This window comes from Nerophis lumbriciformis, linkage group LG12, assembly GCF_033978685.3.
Source record: "Nerophis lumbriciformis linkage group LG12, RoL_Nlum_v2.1, whole genome shotgun sequence".
Taxonomy (NCBI): Eukaryota; Metazoa; Chordata; class Actinopteri; order Syngnathiformes; family Syngnathidae; genus Nerophis; species Nerophis lumbriciformis.
In genome coordinates this window covers 19430284-19453493 of record NC_084559.2, presented here as the reverse complement: position 1 = coordinate 19453493, position 23210 = coordinate 19430284, and the positions used below count along the sequence as shown (strand labels likewise).

At 38.8% G+C, this 23210-nt stretch overlaps 1 protein-coding gene across 1 annotated transcript in view; it reads left to right on the top strand.

Annotated features, from left to right (window-relative positions):
• The first annotated feature begins 1813 nt into the window (after positions 1-1813).
• sfrp1a (secreted frizzled-related protein 1a) overlaps positions 1814-23210 on the top strand; it is a 41883-nt gene continuing 20486 nt past the window's right edge. The window contains exons 1-2 of the mRNA XM_061986048.1: positions 1814-2404; positions 20819-20899. Coding sequence (XP_061842032.1) covers positions 1909-2404; positions 20819-20899 — 577 coding nt within the window. The 5' untranslated portion in view covers positions 1814-1908. The remainder of the gene's footprint in view (positions 2405-20818; positions 20900-23210) is intronic.

The window sequence follows — 23210 nt, the reverse complement described above, 5'->3', positions numbered from 1 at the left end:
AAACGCCTTACTTTTTCTGGCAATTTTGTGAGAAATGACGAAACGTGTCCTGACGGGTGTGAAATTAGGCAAAAAGTCCTTGTTGGGTTTGCAGTTTTACCATCAACGCATCAGCCTCCCTTGCGCGCACTTCATCAGACATATTCCGGTATTTTTCCTCGTGTAGTTTTTATTGAAATTATATTCTTTAAACACAGCAACCTGTGTACCACAAACTAAGCACACGGCTTTACCTTTAATTTCTTCAAAGAAGTACTTGGCAGTCCATGTCTTGTTGAAAACACGGCATTCGTCATCAACTTTTCTCTTTATAACGTCTCGGGGGTAACCGGACATACGCCCATAAATAACACTTTTCAAAATAAAAGCAGCACGGTTGCATTGCACGCACGACATAGATGTTTTTTTTAAATTTATTTTGTAATTTGTGATTGCCGCTGTTCACATTCACTCACAATCACGCGGTAGTAATACAAATAACGCTTTTCAAAACAAAAGCAGCACCGTTGTATTGCACACTCGACATAGATACTTTTTTAAATTTTATTTTGTAATTTATGATTGGCCTAACGCCCCGGACAGGGACGCACAAAGGGCCGGATGTGGCCCGCGGGCCGCCGAATGCCAGGGTCTGGTTTAAAGTGATATCCAACAACTTTTTATTATCTACTGCATACTTGCCAACCTTGAGACCTCCGATTTCGGGAGGTGGGGGGAGAGGGTGGGGTGGGCGTGGTCGGGGTGGGACGGGGGCGTGGTTGGGCACGTGGCTAAAAGGGGAGGAGTATATTTACAGCTAGAATTCACCAAGTCAAGTATTTCATGTATATATATATATATATATATATATATATATATATATATATATATATATATATATATAAGAAATACTTGACGTTCAGTGAATTCTAGCTATATATATATATATATATATATATATATATATATATATATATATATATATATATATATATATATATATATATTTATTTATTTTATTATATATATATATATATATATATATATATATATATACAATAAATACTTGAATTTCAGTGTTCATTTATTTACACATATACACACACATAACACTCAACTACTCATTGTTGAGTTAAGGGTTGAATGTCCATCCTTGTTCTATTCTGCCACTATTTTTCGAACCATGCTGAACACCCTCTCTGATTATGCATTGATGTGTGGCACGCACAAAAGTGCTTTCATCAAATGCACTAGATGGCAGTATTGTCCTGTTTAAGAGTGTCACAACATTGCTGTTTACGGCAGACGAACTGCTTTACGGTATACAAAAAAGTGACTGCTGTTGTTGTGTGTTGTTGCCACGCTGGGAGGACGTTAATGAAACTGCCTAACAATAAACCCACATAAGAAACCAAGAACTCGCCCTCCATCATTCTATAGTTATAACGTGATTGGGCAGGTACGCTTTTTTATATTGTGGAGGACCTGAGTCCGCCTGAAGTTCGGGAGATTTTCGGGAGAAAATTTGTCCCGGGGGGTTTTCGGGAGAGGCACTGAATTTCGGGAGTCTCCCGGGAAATCCGGGAGGGTTGGCAAGTGTGATCTACTGAATTCAAATTTTCAATGAAAATCTTTTTGTGTATCTTTACTTTTGTAATGCAAACATTTCGGGGGTAGAGAGAAAGTGCGAGCAGGGAAATAAAACGGGGAGTTTTCCCACCGGGCCAAGAAGTTTGACTGACAGCTCGGCGCCAAAAGCTTCTCATTGGTCGCTTCGCACTTCAACATCTTAAGGCTTCTCGACTTCACTTCACTTCACACTTCGCCGAGTCTCACTCAGCAGAGCCGCGGCGTTGACTTCAACTATTCTCGAACTTTCTTCATGAAGTGAGTCTTAACAAGTAGAAAGAAGTCTGGTCGCTATTTAGGATGTTTCTTGGACTTGTGACGTTGGCGCTGCTGACGGCCTGCCGGGCGTCCGAGTACGAGCAGCATGTGAGCTGGAAGTGGGACTCGTACCAGGGAGGGCGCAGCTACGGCAAGCCGCCGCAGTGCGTGGACATCCCGGAGGACCTGCGGCTGTGTCACCAGGTGGGCTACGGACAGATGCTGCTGCCCAACCTGCTGGAGCACGAGAGTCTGGCGGAGGTGAAGCAGCAGGCGAGCAGCTGGGTGCCGCTGGTGCACAAGAGGTGTCACCCGGGCACGCAGCTCTTCCTCTGCTCGCTCTTCGCGCCCGTCTGCCTGGAGACACCCATCCTGCCCTGCCGCTGGCTGTGCGAGGCCGTGCGGGACGGCTGCAGCCCCATCATGGAGGCCTTCGGCTTCCCCTGGCCGGAGATGCTCACCTGCGACAAGTTTCCTCAAGACGACGTCTGCATCGCCATGTCTCAGCCCAACGCCACCCAGCCCACCCCGCACACAGGTAGGAGCCCTTATTGCATCTTTATTGATGTTCATATATTACATCAGTTTTACATCTTTATTGGTGTTCATATGCAACATCATTATTACATCTTTATTGCTGTTCATATATAACATCATTATTACATATTTATTGCTGTTCATATGTAACATCATTATTACATCTTTATTGTTGTTCATATGTAACATAATTATTACATCTTTATTGCTGTTCATATATAACATAATTATTAAATATTTATTGCTGTTCATATATAACATCATTATGAAATCTTTTTTGCTGTTCATATATAACATCATTATTACATCTTTATTGCTGTTCACATGTAACATCATTATTACATCTTTATTGATGATCATATATAACATTATTATTACATCTTTATTGCTGTTCATATGTAACATCATTATGAAATCTTTATTGCTGTTCATATATAACTTCTTAATTGCTGTTCATATATAACATCATTATTATATCTGTATTGCTGTTCATATGTAACATTGTTATTACATCTTTATTGCTGTTCATATGTAACATCATTATTACATATTTACTGATGTTCATATATAACATTATTATTACATCTTTATTGCTGTTCACATGCAACATCATTATTACATCTTTGTTGGTGTTCATATATAACATTATTATAACATCTTTATTGCTGTTTATATGTAACATCATTATGACATCTTTATTACTGTTGTTCATATGTAACATCATTATTACATCTTTATTGCTGTTCATATATAACATTATTATTACATATTTATTGCTGTTCATATGTAACATCATTATGACATCTCTATTGCTGTTCATATGTAACATCATTATAACATCTTTATTAATGTTCATATATAACATCATTATTACATCTTTATTGCTGTTCATATGTAACATCATTATTACATCTTTATCGCTGTTCATATGCAACATCATTATTACATCTTTATTGATGTTCATATACAACATCATTATTAAATTTTTATTGCTGTTAATATACAACATCATTATGATATCATTATTGCTGTTCATATATAACATCATTATGACATATTTATTGCTGTTCATAAATAACATCATTATTACATCTTTATTGCTGTTTATATGTAACATCATTATGACATCTTTATTGCTGTTCATATATAACATCTTTATTATATCTTTATTAGTGTTATATATAACATAATTATTACATATTTATTGCTGTTCATATATAACATCATTATTACATTTTTATTGCTGTTCATATATAACATGATTATGATATTGTTATTGCTGTCACATATAACATCATTATGACATCTTTATTGCTGTTCATATATAACATCATTATGACATCTTTATTGCTGTTCATGTATAACATCATTATTACATCTTTATTGCTGTTCATTATTACATCTTTATTGTTGTCCATATATAACATCATTAAGACATCTTTATTGCTGTTCATATATAACATCATTATTACATCTTTATTGCTGTTCATATATAATATCATTACATCTTCATTGCTGTTCATATATAACATCGTTATTACATCTTCATTGCTGTTCATATATAACATCGTTATTACATCTTTATTGCTGTTCATATGTAACATCATTATTACATCTTTATTGCTGTTCATATATAACATAATTATTACATCGTTATTGCTGTTCATATACAACACATCCTTAAGGACCGTGCGTGTCCTCCATCCCTATTTAAAGTATATTGATTGGGTTGATTACATAGTGTTGTCCCCATACCAATATTTTAGTACCGGTACCAAAATGTATTTCCATACTTTTCAGTACTTTTTTAAATAAAGGGGACCACAAAAAAATTCATTATTGTCTTTATTTGAACAAAAACTCTTAAGGTACATGAAACATATGTTTATTATTGTAATTTAGTCCTTAAATAAAAATAGTGAACATACAACTTGTCTTTTAGTAGTAAGTAAACAAACAAACTCTTCCTAATTAGTCTGCTGACATATGCAGTAACATATTGTGTCATTTCTCATTCTATTATTTTGTCAACATTATGAGGGACAAACTGTAAAAAAAATATTATTAATCCACTTGTTCTTTTATCTGCTTATTTTCTGTTTTAACATGTTCTATCTAGACTTCTATTAAAATGTAATAATCACTTATTCTTCTCTTGTTTTCATACTTTACATTAGTTTTGGATGATACCACACATTTAGGTATCGATCCGATACCAAGTAGTTACAGGATCATAAATTGGTCATATTCAAAGTCCTCATGTATATATTTACTGAGTTTATAAATGTAATATGAACTTTAAAAAAAGGAAAAAAGATTTTGTGACGATAAGAAATATCCATGTAATCATAGTAGTATCGACTAGATACGCTCCTGTACTTGGTATCATTACAGTGGCTGTCAGGTGTAGATCCACCAATGGCGTTTGTTTACATTGTGACGCCGGTGAGCTATTCTATCCTCCTACGGTGTGCAGTGAAGCATGTTTAGCTATTCCTCATCCTCCAGTGATAATATTACGTCTAAGAAAGTCACTTTATTTGTCGCCAGGAGGCCAGGATTAGTGATTTAAAAGTAACTAAAACACTGCCGACTGTGGAGGGACGTTAGCCATGTCTTGAAGCAGCTCTTCCTGAGGGCGTTTCAGTGTTATCACCTTTATCTTTAGTTTTTAGACCAAAATGCGTCCATTCTCCCTTTTCTGTCTACACACTGTCTGCTTGTAAGTACTTGTAAGTACTCGGTGTGTGTGCGCTGCCGAACATGCTCCTCTGCTCGCAAAACCAGCAATGTCACGACGGGAACCGGTACTTTTCAAACAGAGTATAGTACCGTTTTTGATTCATTAGTACCGCGATACTATACTAGTACCGGCATACAGTACAACCCTAAAATGATCTTTCAATATTCTTGACTTATTATTTCATGAATTAAATAAATTTAAAAGCTGGTTCAATTCAAAATCAAATCAAGCAGATTTAACAATATTACCCAACTAAGAGTTAACATAACAAAAAATGTCACCTAGAAGAGTGACTTTGAATTATACCTCTGCTGCTTCTGTATTTTTAATACAACTTTTATGTGAAAAAAAACTATGTCATTGGGATTGCAGCATTGGCGTTGTTAGGCCTATTTTAGGGGGGCTCAAGCCCCCCTAAAATATTCTTAAGCCCCCCTAAATAATTTGGTGTTATTATTATTATTATTATTTTTTTTTTTTACAAATACATATTCATTATAAAGTGGCCCGAATATGAGTTTAAATAAATAATCATATAACCTGTTATTATTCACTCAGTTTCCCCTCACTTCGTAGCGTAAGGTAGAGAGCCCCTTTAGTGCGTCGGTATCCAATCCATTCCACTATCACTCAAATTCCAGTCCGCATTTTCTCTGCGACCTTGCTTGCGGTCCTGCAGGTGTACGAAACACATTATCTTCCTTTACAATGAGTGAAGCTGCACGAAACCTTGTGTGTGCAATTGTAAATAATTCAGTTTTTAAGTTTTGTGTTTCTTGTAGAATCTATATAAAGTAATATACATTAGCCTATTGTTAAAATAATGAAAAAACATCATTAAATATATTTGTTTTATTGTATAGCTACACTAATAGCTGTTGTATTATTATAGGATGGCTTGTTAAACATTTCATAGGATTTTCAGAGGGAGGAAAAACCAAGACATTTAATATAAAATGTAAAATGAATAAATACATAAAAAGAAAAAGAAAAAAAATGGTTAAAAACCATCGTCCCGGGGAGCATTTCATTTCGTCCCGTGCATTTTTTTTAAATAATAATAACAACAATGAATAATTTCTAAGTCTTTGTTAGCCGTTTGTGAAGTTTTGCATCCTGTGCATCTCCTGGGGGCTAAGCCCCCCCTGTCCTTAAAAGCTAGTGGCGCCCCTGGATTGCAGACATGACATATGAAGCATCACTGTTATTAAAGTGATTCACTTCAAAACATTTTGCATGCACCCAAACACCATGTGGATATCATTATAAGCCACCAAATGAATACAACATAGTCAACAAATAGTCAATTGGAGAAGCACTGCATTGATATGAAGTGAGTTGTGAGCAGCAACTACTTGTGGCCAGCATTAAGTAACGACCCTGCTGAAAAAACAAACAGCCACCACTTTTGCCACCTTGTAAAATGTGACACCCGTGCAGATAAATTGGATTGAGACTGTTTTTTCAGGGGTGAAAGGCATGTTTGCAATGCAAATCCCAACACAGACAAAGGGTACAACCTTTTGGGACAGAACATTCTGCTTTGCCCACACCTCGCATTGCTGTGTTTTCCTCTTATGTGTCAAATGTTGTTTACTTTATCAGCTCATTAAAAAAAGCTCTTTCTGATTCTGTCTTCATGGAGTAGTACGACATAAGTCTATATAGACAAACTAAGTTAAAAAACAATAAAATAAAAATATCAATAATGCATCAAAAAGTTGGGGTGTTTCTGTCCATGCAAGGATGTGGCAACCCCCCACTGCCTTGGCCATCATCCATCATTAACGGCTGCCCATTCCTCATTGTGTGAAGCTGACTCACTCACCTCACATGGAATCAATGGAGAGGATGGAAGGGGGTTATGTTGGAAGCTGGAGGCAAACTGACAAATACCAGAGGAGAAATCCAGCACATTTTGAGGAAAAGTAGGTCTGCTGTTGGTTATGTTATCGACGGCTAAAACAGTGTTTCATAACCTTTATTGAGCCAAAGCACATATTTTACATTCAAATAGTCTCACGGCACAAAAAAATATTACAAATTGTATAAACAGATTCATGATGTACCTTTTTCCATATGATGGCATTTTAATGTTTGACATGCCAGTATTTGTCACAAATATCATTTATTTGTAGGAGTTATATTATAGTTTTCAAACTACTTAGAGCAGAGGTGTCCAAAGTGCGGCCCGCAGGTCATTTTTTAACGGCCAAACGGCACATTTTAAAAAATACGATTGAAAAAATAAAAAACATAAAAAGCGGTATAAAATAGCAAACGGGTGAACTGTAACAAGAAAATGTTGCGATGTTTACTCTAATACAGACCTGGGCAAATTAAGGCCCGGGGGCCTTAATTTGCATTAAGCTTTTGAATCTGGCCTGTCGGACATTCCCAAAACATTTTTTTAGATCTTTAAGATGGAAAGTGTAGCTAGGGATGTTTTTTACAACAAAGTTCAAAAGCTTTGTGATGTATCAGATTGTAGGTGGGGTTCTTTTTACCATATTTTGCTGTTTGTTGCATTTTTGTTGCGTTTCGCTTGATTGTAAAATATTTTGATAGAAAGGAGGTGTGACATTCATATGTTGTCAATATTCAGTGTTTTATCGTTCATAGTTAATATTGTAAATCCCACATTCTTTATTCATGTACATTCTGGGTGTCTCATTCAGTTTTTTTTTTAAGGGGGTCTGTCATAACGTATATTTATATATATATATATATATATATATATATATATATATATATATATATATATATATATACATATATATATATATATATATATATATATATATATATATATATATATATATATATATATATATATATATATATATATGTGTGTGTGTGTGTATATATACATATGTGTGTGTGTATATATATATGTATACATGCATATATGTATCCATCCATCCATCCATCTTCTTCCGCTTATCCGAGGTCGGGTCGCGGGGGCAGCAGCCTAAGCAGGGAAGCCCAGACTTCCCTATCCCCAGCCACTTCGTCCAGCTCCTCCCGGGGGATCCCGAGGCGTTCCCAGGCCAGCCGGGAGACATAGTCACATATGTATATAAATTTAAAAAAATAAATAAATACAATTATATATATGTATATATACAGGTAAAAGCCAGTAAATTAGAATATTTTGAAAAACTTGATTTATTTCAGTAATTGCATTCAAAAGGTGTAACTTGTACATTATATTTATTCATTGCACACAGACTGATGCATTCGAATGTTTATTTCATTTAATTTTGATGATTTGAAGTGGCAACAAATGAAAATCCAAAATTCCGTGTGTCACAAAATTAGAATATTACTTAAGGCTAATACAAAAAAGGGATTTTTAGAAATGTTGGCCAACTGAAAAGTATGAAAATGAAAAATATGAGCATGTACAATACTCAATACTTGGTTGGAGCTCCTTTTGCCTCAATTACTGCGTTAATGCGGCGTGGCATGGAGTCGATGAGTTTCTGGCACTGCTCAGGTGTTATGAGAGCCCAGGTTGCTCTGATAGTGGCCTTCAACTCTTCTGCGTTTTTGGGTCTGGCATTCTGCATCTTCCTTTTCACAATACCCCACAGATTTTCTATGGGGCTAAGGTCAGGGGAGTTGGCGGGCCAATTTAGAACAGAAATACCATGGTCCGTAAACCAGGCACGAGTAGATTTTGCGCTGTGCAGGCGCCAAGTCCTGTTGGAACTTGAAATCTCCATCTCCATAGAGCAGGTCAGCAGCAGGAAGCATGAAGTGCTCTAAAACTTGCTGGTAGACGGCTGCGTTGACCCTGGATCTCAGGAAACAGAGTGGACCGACACCAGCAGATGACATGGCACCCCAAACCATCACCCAACCATGCGAATTTTGCATTTCCTTTGGAAATCGAGGTCCTAGAGTCTGGAGGAAGACAGGAGAGGCACAGGATCCACGTTGCCTGAAGTCTAGTGTAAAGTTTCCACCATCAGTGATGGTTTGGGGTGCCATGTCATCTGCTGGTGTCGGTCCACTCTGTTTCCTGAGATCCAGGGTCAACGCAGCCGTCTACCAGCAAGTTTTAGAGCACTTCATGCTTCCTGCTGCTGACCTGCTCTATGGAGATGGAGATTTCAAGTTCCAACAGGACTTGGCGCCTACACACAGCGCAAAATCTACCCGTGCCTGGTTTACGAACCACGGTATTTCTGTTCTAAATTGGCCCGCCAACTCCCCTGACCTTAGCCCCATAGAAAATCTGTGGGGTATTGTGAAAAGGAAGATGCAGAATGCCAGACCCAAAAACGCAGAAGAGTTGAAGGCCACTATCAGAGCAACCTGGGCTCTCATAACACCTGAGCAGTGCCAGAAACTCATCGACTCCATGCCACGCCGCATTAACGCAGTAATTGAGGCAAAAGGAGCTCCAACCAAGTATTGAGTATTGTACATGCTCATATTTTTCATTTTCATACTTTTCAGTTGGCCAACATTTCTAAAAATCCCTTTTTTGTATTAGCCTTAAGTAATATTCTAATTTTGTGACACACGGAATTTTGGATTTTCATTTGTTTTCACTTCAAATCATCAAAATTAAATGAAATAAACATTTGAATGCATCAGTCTGTGTGCAATGAATAAATATAATGTACAAGTTACACCTTTTGAATGCAATTACTGAAATAAATCAAGTTTTTCAAAATATTCTAATTTACTGGCTTTTACCTGTATGTGTAAGTTACCCATGCCTTGGGCACTAATGCACCCCCATACCATCACAGATGCTGGCTTTTGAACTTTGTGTCGATAACAGTCTGGATGGTTCGCTTCCCCTTTGGTCCGGATGACACGATGTCGAATATTTCCAAAAACAATTTGAAATGTGGACTCGTCAGACCACAGAACACTTTTCCACTTTGCATGAGTCCATCTTAGATGATCTTGGGCCCAGAGAAGCCGGCGGCGTTTCTGGATGTTGTTGATAAATGGCTTTTGCTTTGCATAGTAGAGCTTTAACTTGCACTTACAGATGTAGCGACGAACTGTATTTAGTGACAGTGGTTTTCTGAAGTGTTCCTGAGCCCATGTGGTGATATCCTTTAGGGATTGATGTCGGTTTTTGATACAGGGCCGTCTGAGGGATCGAAGGTCACGGTCATTCAATGTTGGTTTCCTACATTTTTTGCAATTGCACTCTGAGAAACGTTGTTCTTAAACTGTTTGATTATTTGCTCACGCAGTTGTGGACAAAGGGGTGTACCTCGCCCCATCCTTTCTTGTGAAAGACTGAGCATTTTTTGGGAAGCTGTTTTTATACCTAATCATGGCACCCACCTGTTCCCAATTATCCTGCACACCTGTGGGATGTTCCAAATAAGTGTTTGATGAGCATTCCTCAACTTTATCGGTATTTAGTGTCACCTTTCCCAACATCTTTGTCACGTGTTGCTGGCATCAAATTCTAAAGTTAATGATTCTTTGCAAGTTTGGACATCAAATATGTTGTCTTTGTAGCATATTCAACTGAATATGGGTTGAAAATGATTTGCAAATCATTGTATTCCGTTTATATTTACATCTAACACAATTTCCCAACTCATATGGAAACGGGGTTTGTACAAAAACAGGAACTATGGAGTCTTAAAACTAACAGAAAATAACAAAAACATGATCCAGACCACAGATCATGACAAAACTTGAATAATAATACAAATAATAATACTGAATAATGACACATGTTTAGTATTTTTTTTGACCAAAACCCTTTGGGGTCCCCGGGATCAAGCCTGAGTGGAGGCCTTAATGTATATTTGTTATACATATATTGTATTGATTTTTCAGTGTGCGGCCCCTCAGTGGAAAACGTTTAGAGACCCCTGACTTAGGGGAAATTGGTTCATTTCCCACGGGGGAAATCGCTTGTCTAAAGCAGTGTTTTTCAACCACTGTGCCGCGGCACACTAGTGTGCCGTGAGACACAGTCTGGTGTGCCGTGGGAGATTATAAAATTTCACCTATTTAGGTTAAAAATATTTTTTGCAAAGCAGTAATTATAGTCTGCAAATGATGTGTTGTTGTTGAGTGTCGGTGCTGCCTAGAGCTCGGCGGAGTAACCGTGTAATACTCTTCCATATCAGTAGGTGGTAGCCGGTAGCTAATTGCTTTGTATATGTCGGAAACAACGGGGAGCAGCATGCAGGTAAAAAGGTATCTAATGCTTAAAGGGGAACATTATCACAATTTCAGAAGGGTTAAAACCATTAAAAATCAGTTCCCAGTGGCTTATTTTATTTTTCAAAGTTTTTTTTCAAAATTTTACCCATCACGCAATATCCCTAAAAAAAGCTTCAAAGTGCCTGATTTTAACCATCGTTATATACACCCGTCCATTTTCCTGTGACGTCACACAGTGATGCCAATACAAACAAACATGGCGCATAGAACAGCAAACTATAGCGACATTAGCTCGGATTCAGACTCGGATTTCAGCGGCTTAAGCGATTCAACAGATTACGCATGTATTGAAACGGATGGTTGTAGTGTGGAGGCAGGTAGCGAAAACGAAACTGAAGAAGAAACTGAAGCTATTGAGCCATATCGGTTTGAACCGTATGCAAGCGAAACCGACGAAAACGACACGACAGCCAGCGACACGGGAGAAAGCGAGGACGAATTCGGCGATCGCCTTCTAACCAACGATTGGTATGTGTTTGTTTGGCATTAAAGGAAACTAACAACTATGAACTAGGTTTACAGCATATGAAATACATTTGGCAACAACATGCACTTTGAGAGTGCAGACAGCCCAGTTTTCATCAATTAATATATTCTGTAGACATACCCTCATCCACTCTCTTTTCCTGGGGGTCTGGTGGCAGATTTCTTTGACTTTATCGTTGGAAATGCATCTGCTTTGAGTGTCGCAGGATATCCACACATTCTTGCCATCTCTGTCGTAGCATAGCTTTGGTCGGTAAAGTGTGCGGAACAATCGTCCAATTTCTTGCCACTTTCGCATCTTTGGGCCACTGGTGCAACTTGAATTCGTCCCTGTTCGTGTTGTTACACCCTCCGACAACACACCGACGAGGCATGATGTCTCCAAGGTACGGAAAACAGTCGAAAAAACGGAAAATAACAGAGCTGATTTGACTCGGTGTTTGAGAAAATGGCGGATTGCTTCCCGATGTTGTGACGTCATCGCTCCGAGAGCGAATAATAGAAAGGCGTTAATTCGCCAAAATTCACCCATTTAGAGTTCGGAAATAGGTTAAAAAAATATATGGTCTTTTTTCTGCAACATCAAGGTATATATTGACGCTTACATAGGTCTGGTGATAATGTTCCCCTTTAAACCAAAAATAAACAAAAGGTGAGTGCCGCTAAGAAAAGGCATTGAAGCTCAGGGAAAGCTATGCAGAACGAAACTAAAACTGAACTGGCTACAAAGTAAACAAAAACAAAATGCTGGACTACAGCAAAGACTTACAGCGTGTGGATCAGACGGCGTCCACAAAGTACATCCTGACATGACAATCAACACCAAAATAGGAGCGCACAACAAGAACTAAAACACTACACAAGGGAAAACACCGAAAAACTGAAAATAAGTCACGGCAGGATATGACAGGTCGTGACAGTACACCTACTTTGAGACAAGAGCTATAGTGATGCATGGTTGGTTATGGTTTGAATTCATATCCAACGACTTTTTACTGTCAACTGAGTTTCGTTTTTTAACGATTTGTGCTGGTGGTGTGCCTCCGGATTTTTTCAACGCAAAAAATGTGCCTTGGCTCAAAAAAGGTTGAAAAACACTGGTCTAAAGTCAGTTGTCAACCTGGGAAGGGGTTGCACATTCATTTTCACTACAACACGGATTTGTGTTTCCATCAACTCACTTTAGATTTCCGTCTGAAGCGTGACGGCACCACTTGAGGACCATTTCACACAACATGCAAGACACAAATGGGGCAACTGTGAATCCTTAAGTAATGATACAGTGCTGACTGTGTGTGTGTTATTGACCGACACCTTGGTATGGGTAGAGGAGTGTTTTTCTCAAAAGAAAAAGCCTCTTATTTCAAAGTTAAGGGGAGCACGCATAAATCTTTACTCATCATATGTCCCCTGCATGTTATAATTTCTTTTTAGGCGAGTTTGTAACTAACAGGCAAAGAAACTTGAGCAAGTTTAATCCAGAGCTTCGTCAAATTGATGCTCCCAGTTTTCCTGTGTGCTCATTAGCAGAGGTCACCTAGCAGTGCGACTCAGTCATCATTGATTTAAAAAGGAGGAAAAGGTCTTAAACAAGCCAAAGGACAGCAAGAGAGACTGTAAACAGTGTCTGTTTTCACAAGAAAGTTACACCAGGGTGTCACTTTGGCAAACTTTTGTTAAACACATGTAATGGACAACTGGCGAGGGAGAGTTAACTGTTTGTTTACTCCTGTTTACCCACACTGTTATTGTGAGCCCTTTAAAGTAGTTTACTGGAGCAGGAAGCACATAAACACTCTAAATGCAGTCTGAAATCGGGCTTCTACAATCTCAATCATTAGGTAATTATTTTAAGAACAGAAAAACTTTTGGTTACAGCTGACCATAAAAGTCAAAGACCTTTATCGGAGGTCAGTTTATGAATGCACACCAAGGCCACAAAAACAAAGCTCGGATAGTTTAATACAGTCGATGTGATGTGAACACAAAGCCAAAAAAAAGTGTGGAAATAGTGTAAGTGAAGATGTCCGATAATGGCTTTTTTCCGATATTGTCCAACTCTTAATTACCGATTCCAATATCAACCGATATATACAGTCGTGGAATTAACACATTATTATGCCTAATTTTGTTGTGATGCCCCGCTGGATGCATTAAACAATGTAACTTTACCATGAATTGATTAACGTGGACCCCGACTTAATCAATCAATGTCAATCAATGTTTATTTATATAGCCCTAGATCACAAGTGTCTCAAAGGGCTGCACAAGCCACAACGACATCCTCGGTACAGAGCCCACATAAGGGCAAGGAAAAACTCACCCCAGTGGGACGTCGATGTGAATGACTATGAGAAACCTTGGAGAGGACCGCATATGTTGGTAACCCCCCACCTCTAGGGGAGACCGAATGCAATGAATGTCGAGTGGGTCTGACATAATATTGTGAGAGTCCAGTCCATAGTGGATCCAACATAATAGTAAGAGTCCAGTCCATAGTGGGGTCACACTGAGGGACTTAAACAAGTTGAAAAACTTATTCGGGTGTTACCATTTAGTGGTCAATTGTACGGAATATGTACTGTACTCTGCAATCTACTAATACAAGTTTCAATCAATCAATCAAAAACAAGGTTTTCCAAAATAAGAGAACAACTTCAACTCCAGGTATGGCAAAAAAAAAAATTTTTATTTTTTTTTTGTCATAAAAAAATACAATCATGTGTGCTTACGGACTGTATCCCGGCAGACTGTATATTGATCTATATTGATTTATAATATAGGAGCCACAAATATGAATAACAGAAAGAAACAACCCTTTTGTGCGAATGAGTGTAAATGGGGGAAGGAGGTTTTTTGGGTTGGTGCACTAATTGTAAGTGTATCTTGTGTTTTTTATGTTGATTTAATAAATTTTTTTTTTAAATAGTAATTTTTTTTCTTGTGCGGCCCAGCACCAATCGATCCACGGACCGGTGGTTGGGGACCACTGTACTAGGGCATACATGCCAACTTTGAGACCTCCAAATTCGGGAGATGGGGGTTGAGGTGGGGGAGGAGGGTTGAGATGGGCGGGGGTTGTGGGGGGTGGTAGCGGAGGGTGTATATTGTAGCGTCCCGGAAGAGTTAATGATGCAAGGGGTTCCGGGTATTTGTTCTGTTGCGTTACGGTGTGGCTGTTCTCCCGAAATGTCTTTGTCATTCTTGTTTGGTGTGGGTTCACAGTGTGGCGCATATTTGTAACAGTGTTAAAGTTGTTTATACGGCCACCCTCAGTGTGACCTGTATGGCTATTGCATAAAGCCGTAGATATTATGTGACTGGGCCGGCACGCAAAGGAAGTGCCTTTAGGGTTTATTGGCGCTCTGTACTTCTCCCTACATCCGTTTACACAGTTGCGTTCTAAAGAGTCATACATTTTACTTTTTGAAACCGATACCGATAATCCTGAAACCGATACCGATAATTTTCGATATTACATTTTAAAGCATTTATCGGCCGATAATATCGGACTGCCGATATTATCCCTAAGTGTAAGTGATTTGAAATTGAATTCTAAATCCAGAAGTTATATTATTCTTGTTTTTATCAATGCCATGTTAGCAAAAAAACAGGAAATAACTACAAAAAAACCCCAATTTACTGCAAAACCAGGATATTTTACAGTTCAATTTTGGGAGCATTGCAAGATGTTCCACATGGTTTTTGTGTTGTGCAAATAATGCTTGAACCTGAACTACAAGATTCAGGCATTAATGATGATTATGGCATACCGGTACTTGCCAATTCTCCCGAATTTCTCCCAATTTCCACCCGGACAACAATATTGGGGGCGTGGCTTAAAAGCACTGCCTTTAGCGTCCTCTCTCACCCGAAAAGGAGACTATTATATATGTCTCCGTTATCCATAGGTTGATCGATAACCCATAAAGTAGGCAGGCACGGAGCTATTTTTTTCAGCGTGTGTTTATTCCAGCCGGCACGTTAATACACTGACACACAACATCCGGATTCCCATCATGCATTGCTCCAAAACTACGGCAAGTAGTAATGTCCAAAAACATAACAGAGACGAAGCAGAAGAACGAAGAAGAGACACGGCGACGACGAGTAAGAAGAAGAAGAAGTACGCTTGCAAGTTCCAAAATGATTGGAAAAAATAATTTCAGTTCATCCAGGACAGCTGGAAGGGGAAGAGGTATGCTGCCTGCAAATATTGTAGATCAGACTTCTCTATTGAACCCCCCCATCTCCCGAATTCGGAGGTCTCAAGGTTGGCAAGTATGGATTATGGAGACGTTTAATTTGCCAGTAATAGTGTTAGTCCTAATGTAGTTTGCAAAGGTAGTTTGTTTTGTTTCGATGCCATCTTGTAGTGCTGTGCGATATAACCATATATGTCATAAAACCAGGCCTGCCTAGTGGCCCCCACCCATTCAGGGCCTCCCCAATTTTGACGACGGAATGCAATTGTTGGTCTTAATAGCTGTCAATCACTGACAGCCATGCTTTGTGTAGCGGTTGTGTATTCTCTCTCTCGGCTGCGTTGTTTTTACCTGATTGCTCCAAGCAAGGAATCGGTGCCAAAAAGAAGGATTGGGAACTGCTTAGTTTGGCTTTGGTTTGGAATAAAAAAAAGTCACCCCGACCGAACAACGATAATTTGCAAAGCCGGCAATGAGACGTGGCTACCGATGTGAACCAGTCTGTTCTCTTGTATCACTTGAAGACACAGCATGAAGACTAGTACGGTGGTAAAATGCGACAAAAGTACTAACGTTATCTCAAAACCACGTTGTGATGAAAAGAAAAATGTTCCAAATGGTGAAAAACGTTTTTTTTTGGTGTGAGAAAAACAACAAATATGCAATATTTCCAAAAATGGGTTGCATGGTGGAACACTTTAGAAGTGGCAATTTCAGCCTTTATTCGGTCAATGATACATAAAACAACACTGATTTTGATGCATTATTATATTTGGAACAATGGCAGTTTTTCCAAGAACTCACACTATTCTTCCTTGCCGAAAAATGGACAAACTTATAAAGGTGTTATAAGTTTGCATGAAGACTAGTACGGTGGTAAAATGCGACAAAAGTACTAACGTTATCTCAAAACCACGTTGTGATGAAAAGAAAAATGTTCCAAATGGTGAAAAACGTTTTTTTTTGGTGTGAGAAAAACAACAAATATGCAATATTTCCAAAAATGGGTTGCATGGTGGAACACTTTAGAAGTGGCAATTTCAGCCTTTATTCGGTCAATGATACATAAAACAACACTGATTTTGATGCATTATTATATTTGGAACAATGGCAGTTTTTCCAAGAACTCACACTATTCTTCCTTGCCGAAAAATGGACAAACTTATAAAGGTGTTATAAGTTTGCATGAAGACTAGTACGGTGGTAAAATGCGACAAAAGTACTAACGTTATCTCAAAACCACGTTGTGATGAAAAGAAAAATGTTCCAAATGGTGAAAAACGTTTTTTTTTGGTGTGAGAAAAACAACAAATATGCAATATTTCCAAAAATGGGTTGCATGGTGGAACACTTTAGAAGTGGCAATTTCAGCCTTTATTCGGTCAATGATACATAAAACAACACTGATTTTGATGCATTATTATATTTGGAACAATAGCAGTTTTTCCAAGAACTTACACTGTTCCTCCTTGCCGAAAAATGGACAAACTTATAAAGGTGTTATAAGTTTGCATGAAGACTAGTACGGTGGTAAAATGCGACAAAAGTACTAACGTTATCTCAAAACCACGTTGTGATGAAAAGAAAAATGTTCCAAATGGTGAAAAACGTTTTTTTTTGGTGTGAGAAAAACAACAAATATGCAATATTTCCAAAAATGGGTTGCATGGTGGAACACTTTAGAAGTGGCAATTTCAGCCTTTATTCGGTCAGTGATACATAAAACAACACTGATTTTTATGCATTATTATATTTGGAACAATAGCAGTTTTTCCAAGAACTTACACTGTTCCTCCTTGCCGAAAAATGGACAAACTTATAAAGGTGTTATAAGTTTGCATGAAGACTAGTACGGTGGTAAAATGCGACAAAAGTACTAATGTTATCTCAAAACCACGTTGTGATGAAAAGAAAAATGTTCCAAATGGTGAAAAACGTTTTTTTTTTGGTGTGAGAAAAACAACAAATATGCATTATTTCCAAAAATGGGTTGCATGGTGGAACACTTTAGAAGTGGCAATTTCAGCCTTTATTCGGTCAATGATACATAAAACAACATTGATTTTGATGCATTATTATATTTGGAACAATGGCAGTTTTTCCAAGAACTCACACTATTCTTCCTTGCCGAAAAATGGACAAACTTATAAAGGTGTTATAAGTTTGTCCTACATAGTTTTTTTTTAAAACGTTAAACACTTCAAATCTTTCAGCAGCTTCAGACCTATCCATGAATATTAGGTTTTTATAAAAAAATGTTTTGTTTTTTAATGTTTTATTATCTTTTTGTAAAAAACAAAACAAATACAGCAACAACAACAAAATCCCAACTATTTTTATCATGGGAAAAACACAAAATATGCAAAATTTTCCCAAAATGTGAAATATTTGAGATTAGGTATCGGCACGGGAGAGCATTGGTTAGTGCTCATGCCTAACAGCGAGAAAGTCCCAGGTTCGACTCCTTTGTGGAGTTTGCATGTTCTCCCTGTGACTGCATGGGTTCTCTCTGCAAAGACATGCACCTGGGGATAGGCCCCTCCCACCTCCAAAGACATGCACCTGGGGATAGGCCCCTCCCACTTACAAAGACATGCACCGGGGGATAGGCCCCTCCCACCTCCAAAGACATGCACCTGGGGATAGGCCCCTCCCACCTCCAAAAACATGCACCTGGGGATAGGTTGATTGACAACACTAAATGTGAACGTTGTCTATCTGTGTTGGCCCTGTGACAAGGTGGTGACTTGTCCAGGGTGTACCCCGCCTTCCGCCTGAATGCAGCTGGGATAAGCTCTGCGAGAGGGACAAGCGGTAGTAAATGGATGGATGGATGGATAAACAACTATGCTAAAACACTGTGTTTAAAAGAATGCTGTGTCTCTCGCATTAACCAGTGGTTGAAATGAGTAGTTACACCCAAAACAATTGTTTCTAGTATTTGGAAGGGAGATGCTCAGGTCTGTTTAGTATTTGTGATGAAAGCACGTTGGCATGTCAGGTTTTTGGTATATTTAAACAATTGTGTTACAATGGGAGTCAATAATGACCAAAATGGGCTAAGGGAGAAAGTGTATAGTAAATTAATATCTCTTATTTGGAATAACTGCCGTGATGCTATTTTACATACTATATATATAGATAGATTTTATATACTATATATATATATATATATATATATATATGTATATATATATATACATGTTTAAAACTATGTGGCCAAATTTCAGACTTCTAAACTTTAAATTTAACTGATTTGTCCAAGATGGAAAAAAAATACAACAAATGTCTGTTTTGTGTCAAAGCAGACTCAAGGGTGAATCTGATAAGATTTGGTTGAACTTAATTTCTCAGATACACCCACTGTTCATTCAACCTGAAGAGATGTTGCTTTGACTTTATTGTTGATATGAATATTGTATTAAATTTATGTTGAAAAACAATAGCAAAAGTAGCATTTAAATCTACTGTAAAAATGTTGGTTACTGTATTTTTTTTGAAAATGTCTTGAATGATGAAAATGTGAGCAGAGCAGGTTTCCTCTTGTTAATTCAACCTAAAGTGTTGATTGCACTTAATTCAAATAACATGTGATTGTATCATTCATTCATACCTAATTCCTTATGTATGGAACGGCGTGGAGCAGTTGGGAGAGTGGCCGTGCCAGCAACCTGAGGGTTCCTGGTTCAATCCCCAGTTTATACCAACCTAGTCGCGTCCGTTGTGTCATTGCGCAAGACACTTCACCCTTGCCCATGATGGGTCGTGGTTAGGTGTGTGTGAATGGGTGAATGTGGAAATAGTGTCAAAGCGCTTTGAGTACCTTGAAGGTAGAAAAGCGCTATACAAGTGCAACCCATCCATCCATCCATTTTCTACCGCTTAATCCCTTCTGGGTCGTGGGGGGTGCTGGAGCCTATCTCAGCTACAATCGGGCAGTAGGCGGGGTACACCCTGGACAAGTCTCCACCTCATCGCAGGGCCAACACAGATAAACAGACAACATTCACACTCACATTCACACACTAGGGACCATTTAGTGTTGCCAATCAACCTATCCCCAGGTGCATGTCTTTGGAGGTGGGAGGAAGCCGGAGTACCTGGAGGGAACCCACGCAGTCACAGGGAGAACATGCAAACTCCACACAGAAAGATCCCGAGCCCGGGATTGAACCCAAAACTGCTCAGGACCTTCGTATTGTGAGGCAGACGCACTAACCCCTCTGCCACCATGTATAACCCATTTACCATATATACACAACTACCTATTTATTTATATATATATTTACACACACACACATATATATATATATATATATATATATATATATATATATATATATATATATATATATATATATATACATATATATATATATGTATATATATATATATATATATATATATATATATATATATATATATATATATATATATATATATATATATATATATATATATACACACATATATATATATATATATACATATATTATTTTTTTCGTCCTGTCCAGCTCCTCAGGCTAATCATATAGTTGATGTAGATGCCCATATCGGCTGTTCAGATTTACTTTACAATATATATGTATATATATATAGTATATATGTGTATATATATATATATATATATAATTAGTTATTTATTTATATAAGTTTTTAAATTGAAGAAATAAACATCATATTGTGATGGATATCAGGATATGTATTTTTGTCCATATCTTACCATCTTGTTTACATACTTTGTCCTATCTTTTGTCCACAGGTTACTCCCCCATCTGCCCTCCCTGTGACGATGAAATGAAAATAGATGCCATGCTGGAGCACATGTGTGCCAGCGAGTTTGGTAAGAATGTTTTTTGCCACATTCACACAAGCACAACAACAACTCCACTCTTATCTTCTATCACACAGACAGCCCCTGATAATTGTACCTAAACTTTAGGTATGTCAAGCACTCATTTTTAAGTACAAGCTAAATCACACTAGGCTGCTTGATCATTTCCGCAACGCTCAAAATTGTAGAACTGAAAAACACTTTTTTTTTCCAGTGTTGACTGATTCAAGTATTCGGGTTTTATTTCTTGGTCACAAGTCAGAGTTTGTCTGCTAGGCAGAATATTGGGTTCTAAAGCAAATGAAGTGGAGTCGTTAAAGTCTTTATGTGACCGCTCCTTGTCCAATTTAAATGTTTGTTTTGCTGTCTGAACTAACTGTAGAATAGTACGTAACTCCACATGTGTTCATTCATAGTTTTGATGTGACAATCTACAATGTAAATAGTCATGAAAATAAAGAAAACACATTGAATGAGGAGATGTGTCCAAACTTTTGGCCTGTACTGTATATATATATATATATATATATATATGTATATATATATCCATCCATCCATCCATCCATCTTCTTCCGCTTATCCGAGGTCGGGTTGCGGGGGCAGCAGCCTAAGCAGGGAAGCCCAGACTTCCCTCTCCCCAGCCACTTCGTCCAGCTCTTCCCGGGGGATCCCGAGGCGTTCCCAGGCCAGCCGGGAGACATAGTCTTCCCAAAGTGTCCTGGGTCTTCCCCGTGGCCTCCTACCGGTTGGACGTGCCCTAAACACCTCCCTAGGGAGGCGTTCAGGTGGCATCCTGACCAGATGCCCGAACCACCTCATCTGGCTCCTCTCGATGTGGAGGAGCAGCGGCTTTACTTTGAGCTCCTCCCGGATGGCAGAGCTTCTCACCCTATCTCTAAGGGAGAGCCCCGCCACCCGGCGGAGAAAACTCATTTCGGCCGCTTGTACCCGTGATCTTGTCCTTTCGGTCATAACCTAAAGCTCATGACCATAGGTGAGGATGGGAACGCAGATCGACCGGTAAATGGAGAGCTTTGCCTTCCGGCTCAGCTCCTTCTTCACCACAACGGATCGATACAGCGTCCGCATTACTGAAGACGCCGCACCGATCCGCTTGTCGATCTCACGATCCACTCTTCCCTCACTCGTGAACAAGACTCCTAGGTACTTGAACTCCTCCACTTGGGGCAGGGTCTCCTCCCCAACCCGGAGATGGCACTCCACCCTTTTCGGGGCGAGAACCATGGACTCGGACTTGGAGGTGCTGATTCTCATCCCAGTCGCTTCACACTCGGCTGCGAACCGATCCAGTGAGAGCTGAAGATCCTGGCCAGATGAAGCCATCAGGACCACATCATCTGCAAAAAGCAGAGACCTAATCCTGCAGCCACCAAACCAGATCCCCTCAACGCCCTGACTGCGCCTAGAAATTCTGTCCATAAAAGTTATGAACAGAATCGGTGACAAAGGGCAGCCTTGGCGGAGTGCAACCCTCACTGGAAACGTGTCCGACTTACTGCGGACCAAGCTCTGACACTGATTGTACAGGGAGCGGACAGCCACAATCATACAGTCCGATACTCCATACTCTCTGAGCACTCCTCACAGGACTTCCTGAGGGACACGGTCGAATGCCTTCTCCAAGTCCACAAAGCACATGTAGACTGGTTGGGCAAACTCCCATGCACCCTCAAGGACCCTGCCGAGAGTATAGAGCTGGTCCACAGTTCCACGACCAGGACGAAAACCACACTGTTCCTCCTGAATCCGAGGTTCGTCTATCCAGTGTACACCTGAATAAACCTTACCGGGAAGGCTGAGGAGTTGTGTCTAAACTTTTGGCCTGTACTATATATATATATATATATATATATATATATATATATATATATATATATATATATATATATATTAAAACACCCTTTTTGAGCAAGTTTTTAGGCTAAGGAGGGAGAGTCTTTGGGAAAAAAATCTGTCATTGTTCTGTCTTAATGTGGTCCCAGAGTAAAAAAATAATTGACTTGTATTTAGTGAACATCATCCGCTTTTTCTTCTCAGCAAACTCCTTCACATTCACTTTTTTCCAACCCTTAGTTGGAAAAACATAGTTATGTCTTGCTTGCGAGGAGCTAATGCTAGCGAGTGAAACACAGGATGTTTTGGTCGGGTCTGACGAGGTTCACTGTGACATTCAGGACGCCAACTACTCAATCAATCAATCAATGTTTATTTATATAGCCCTAAATCACAAGTGTCTCAAAGGGCTCCACAGGCCACAACGACATCCTCGGGTTCAGAGCCCACATAAGGGTAAGGAAAA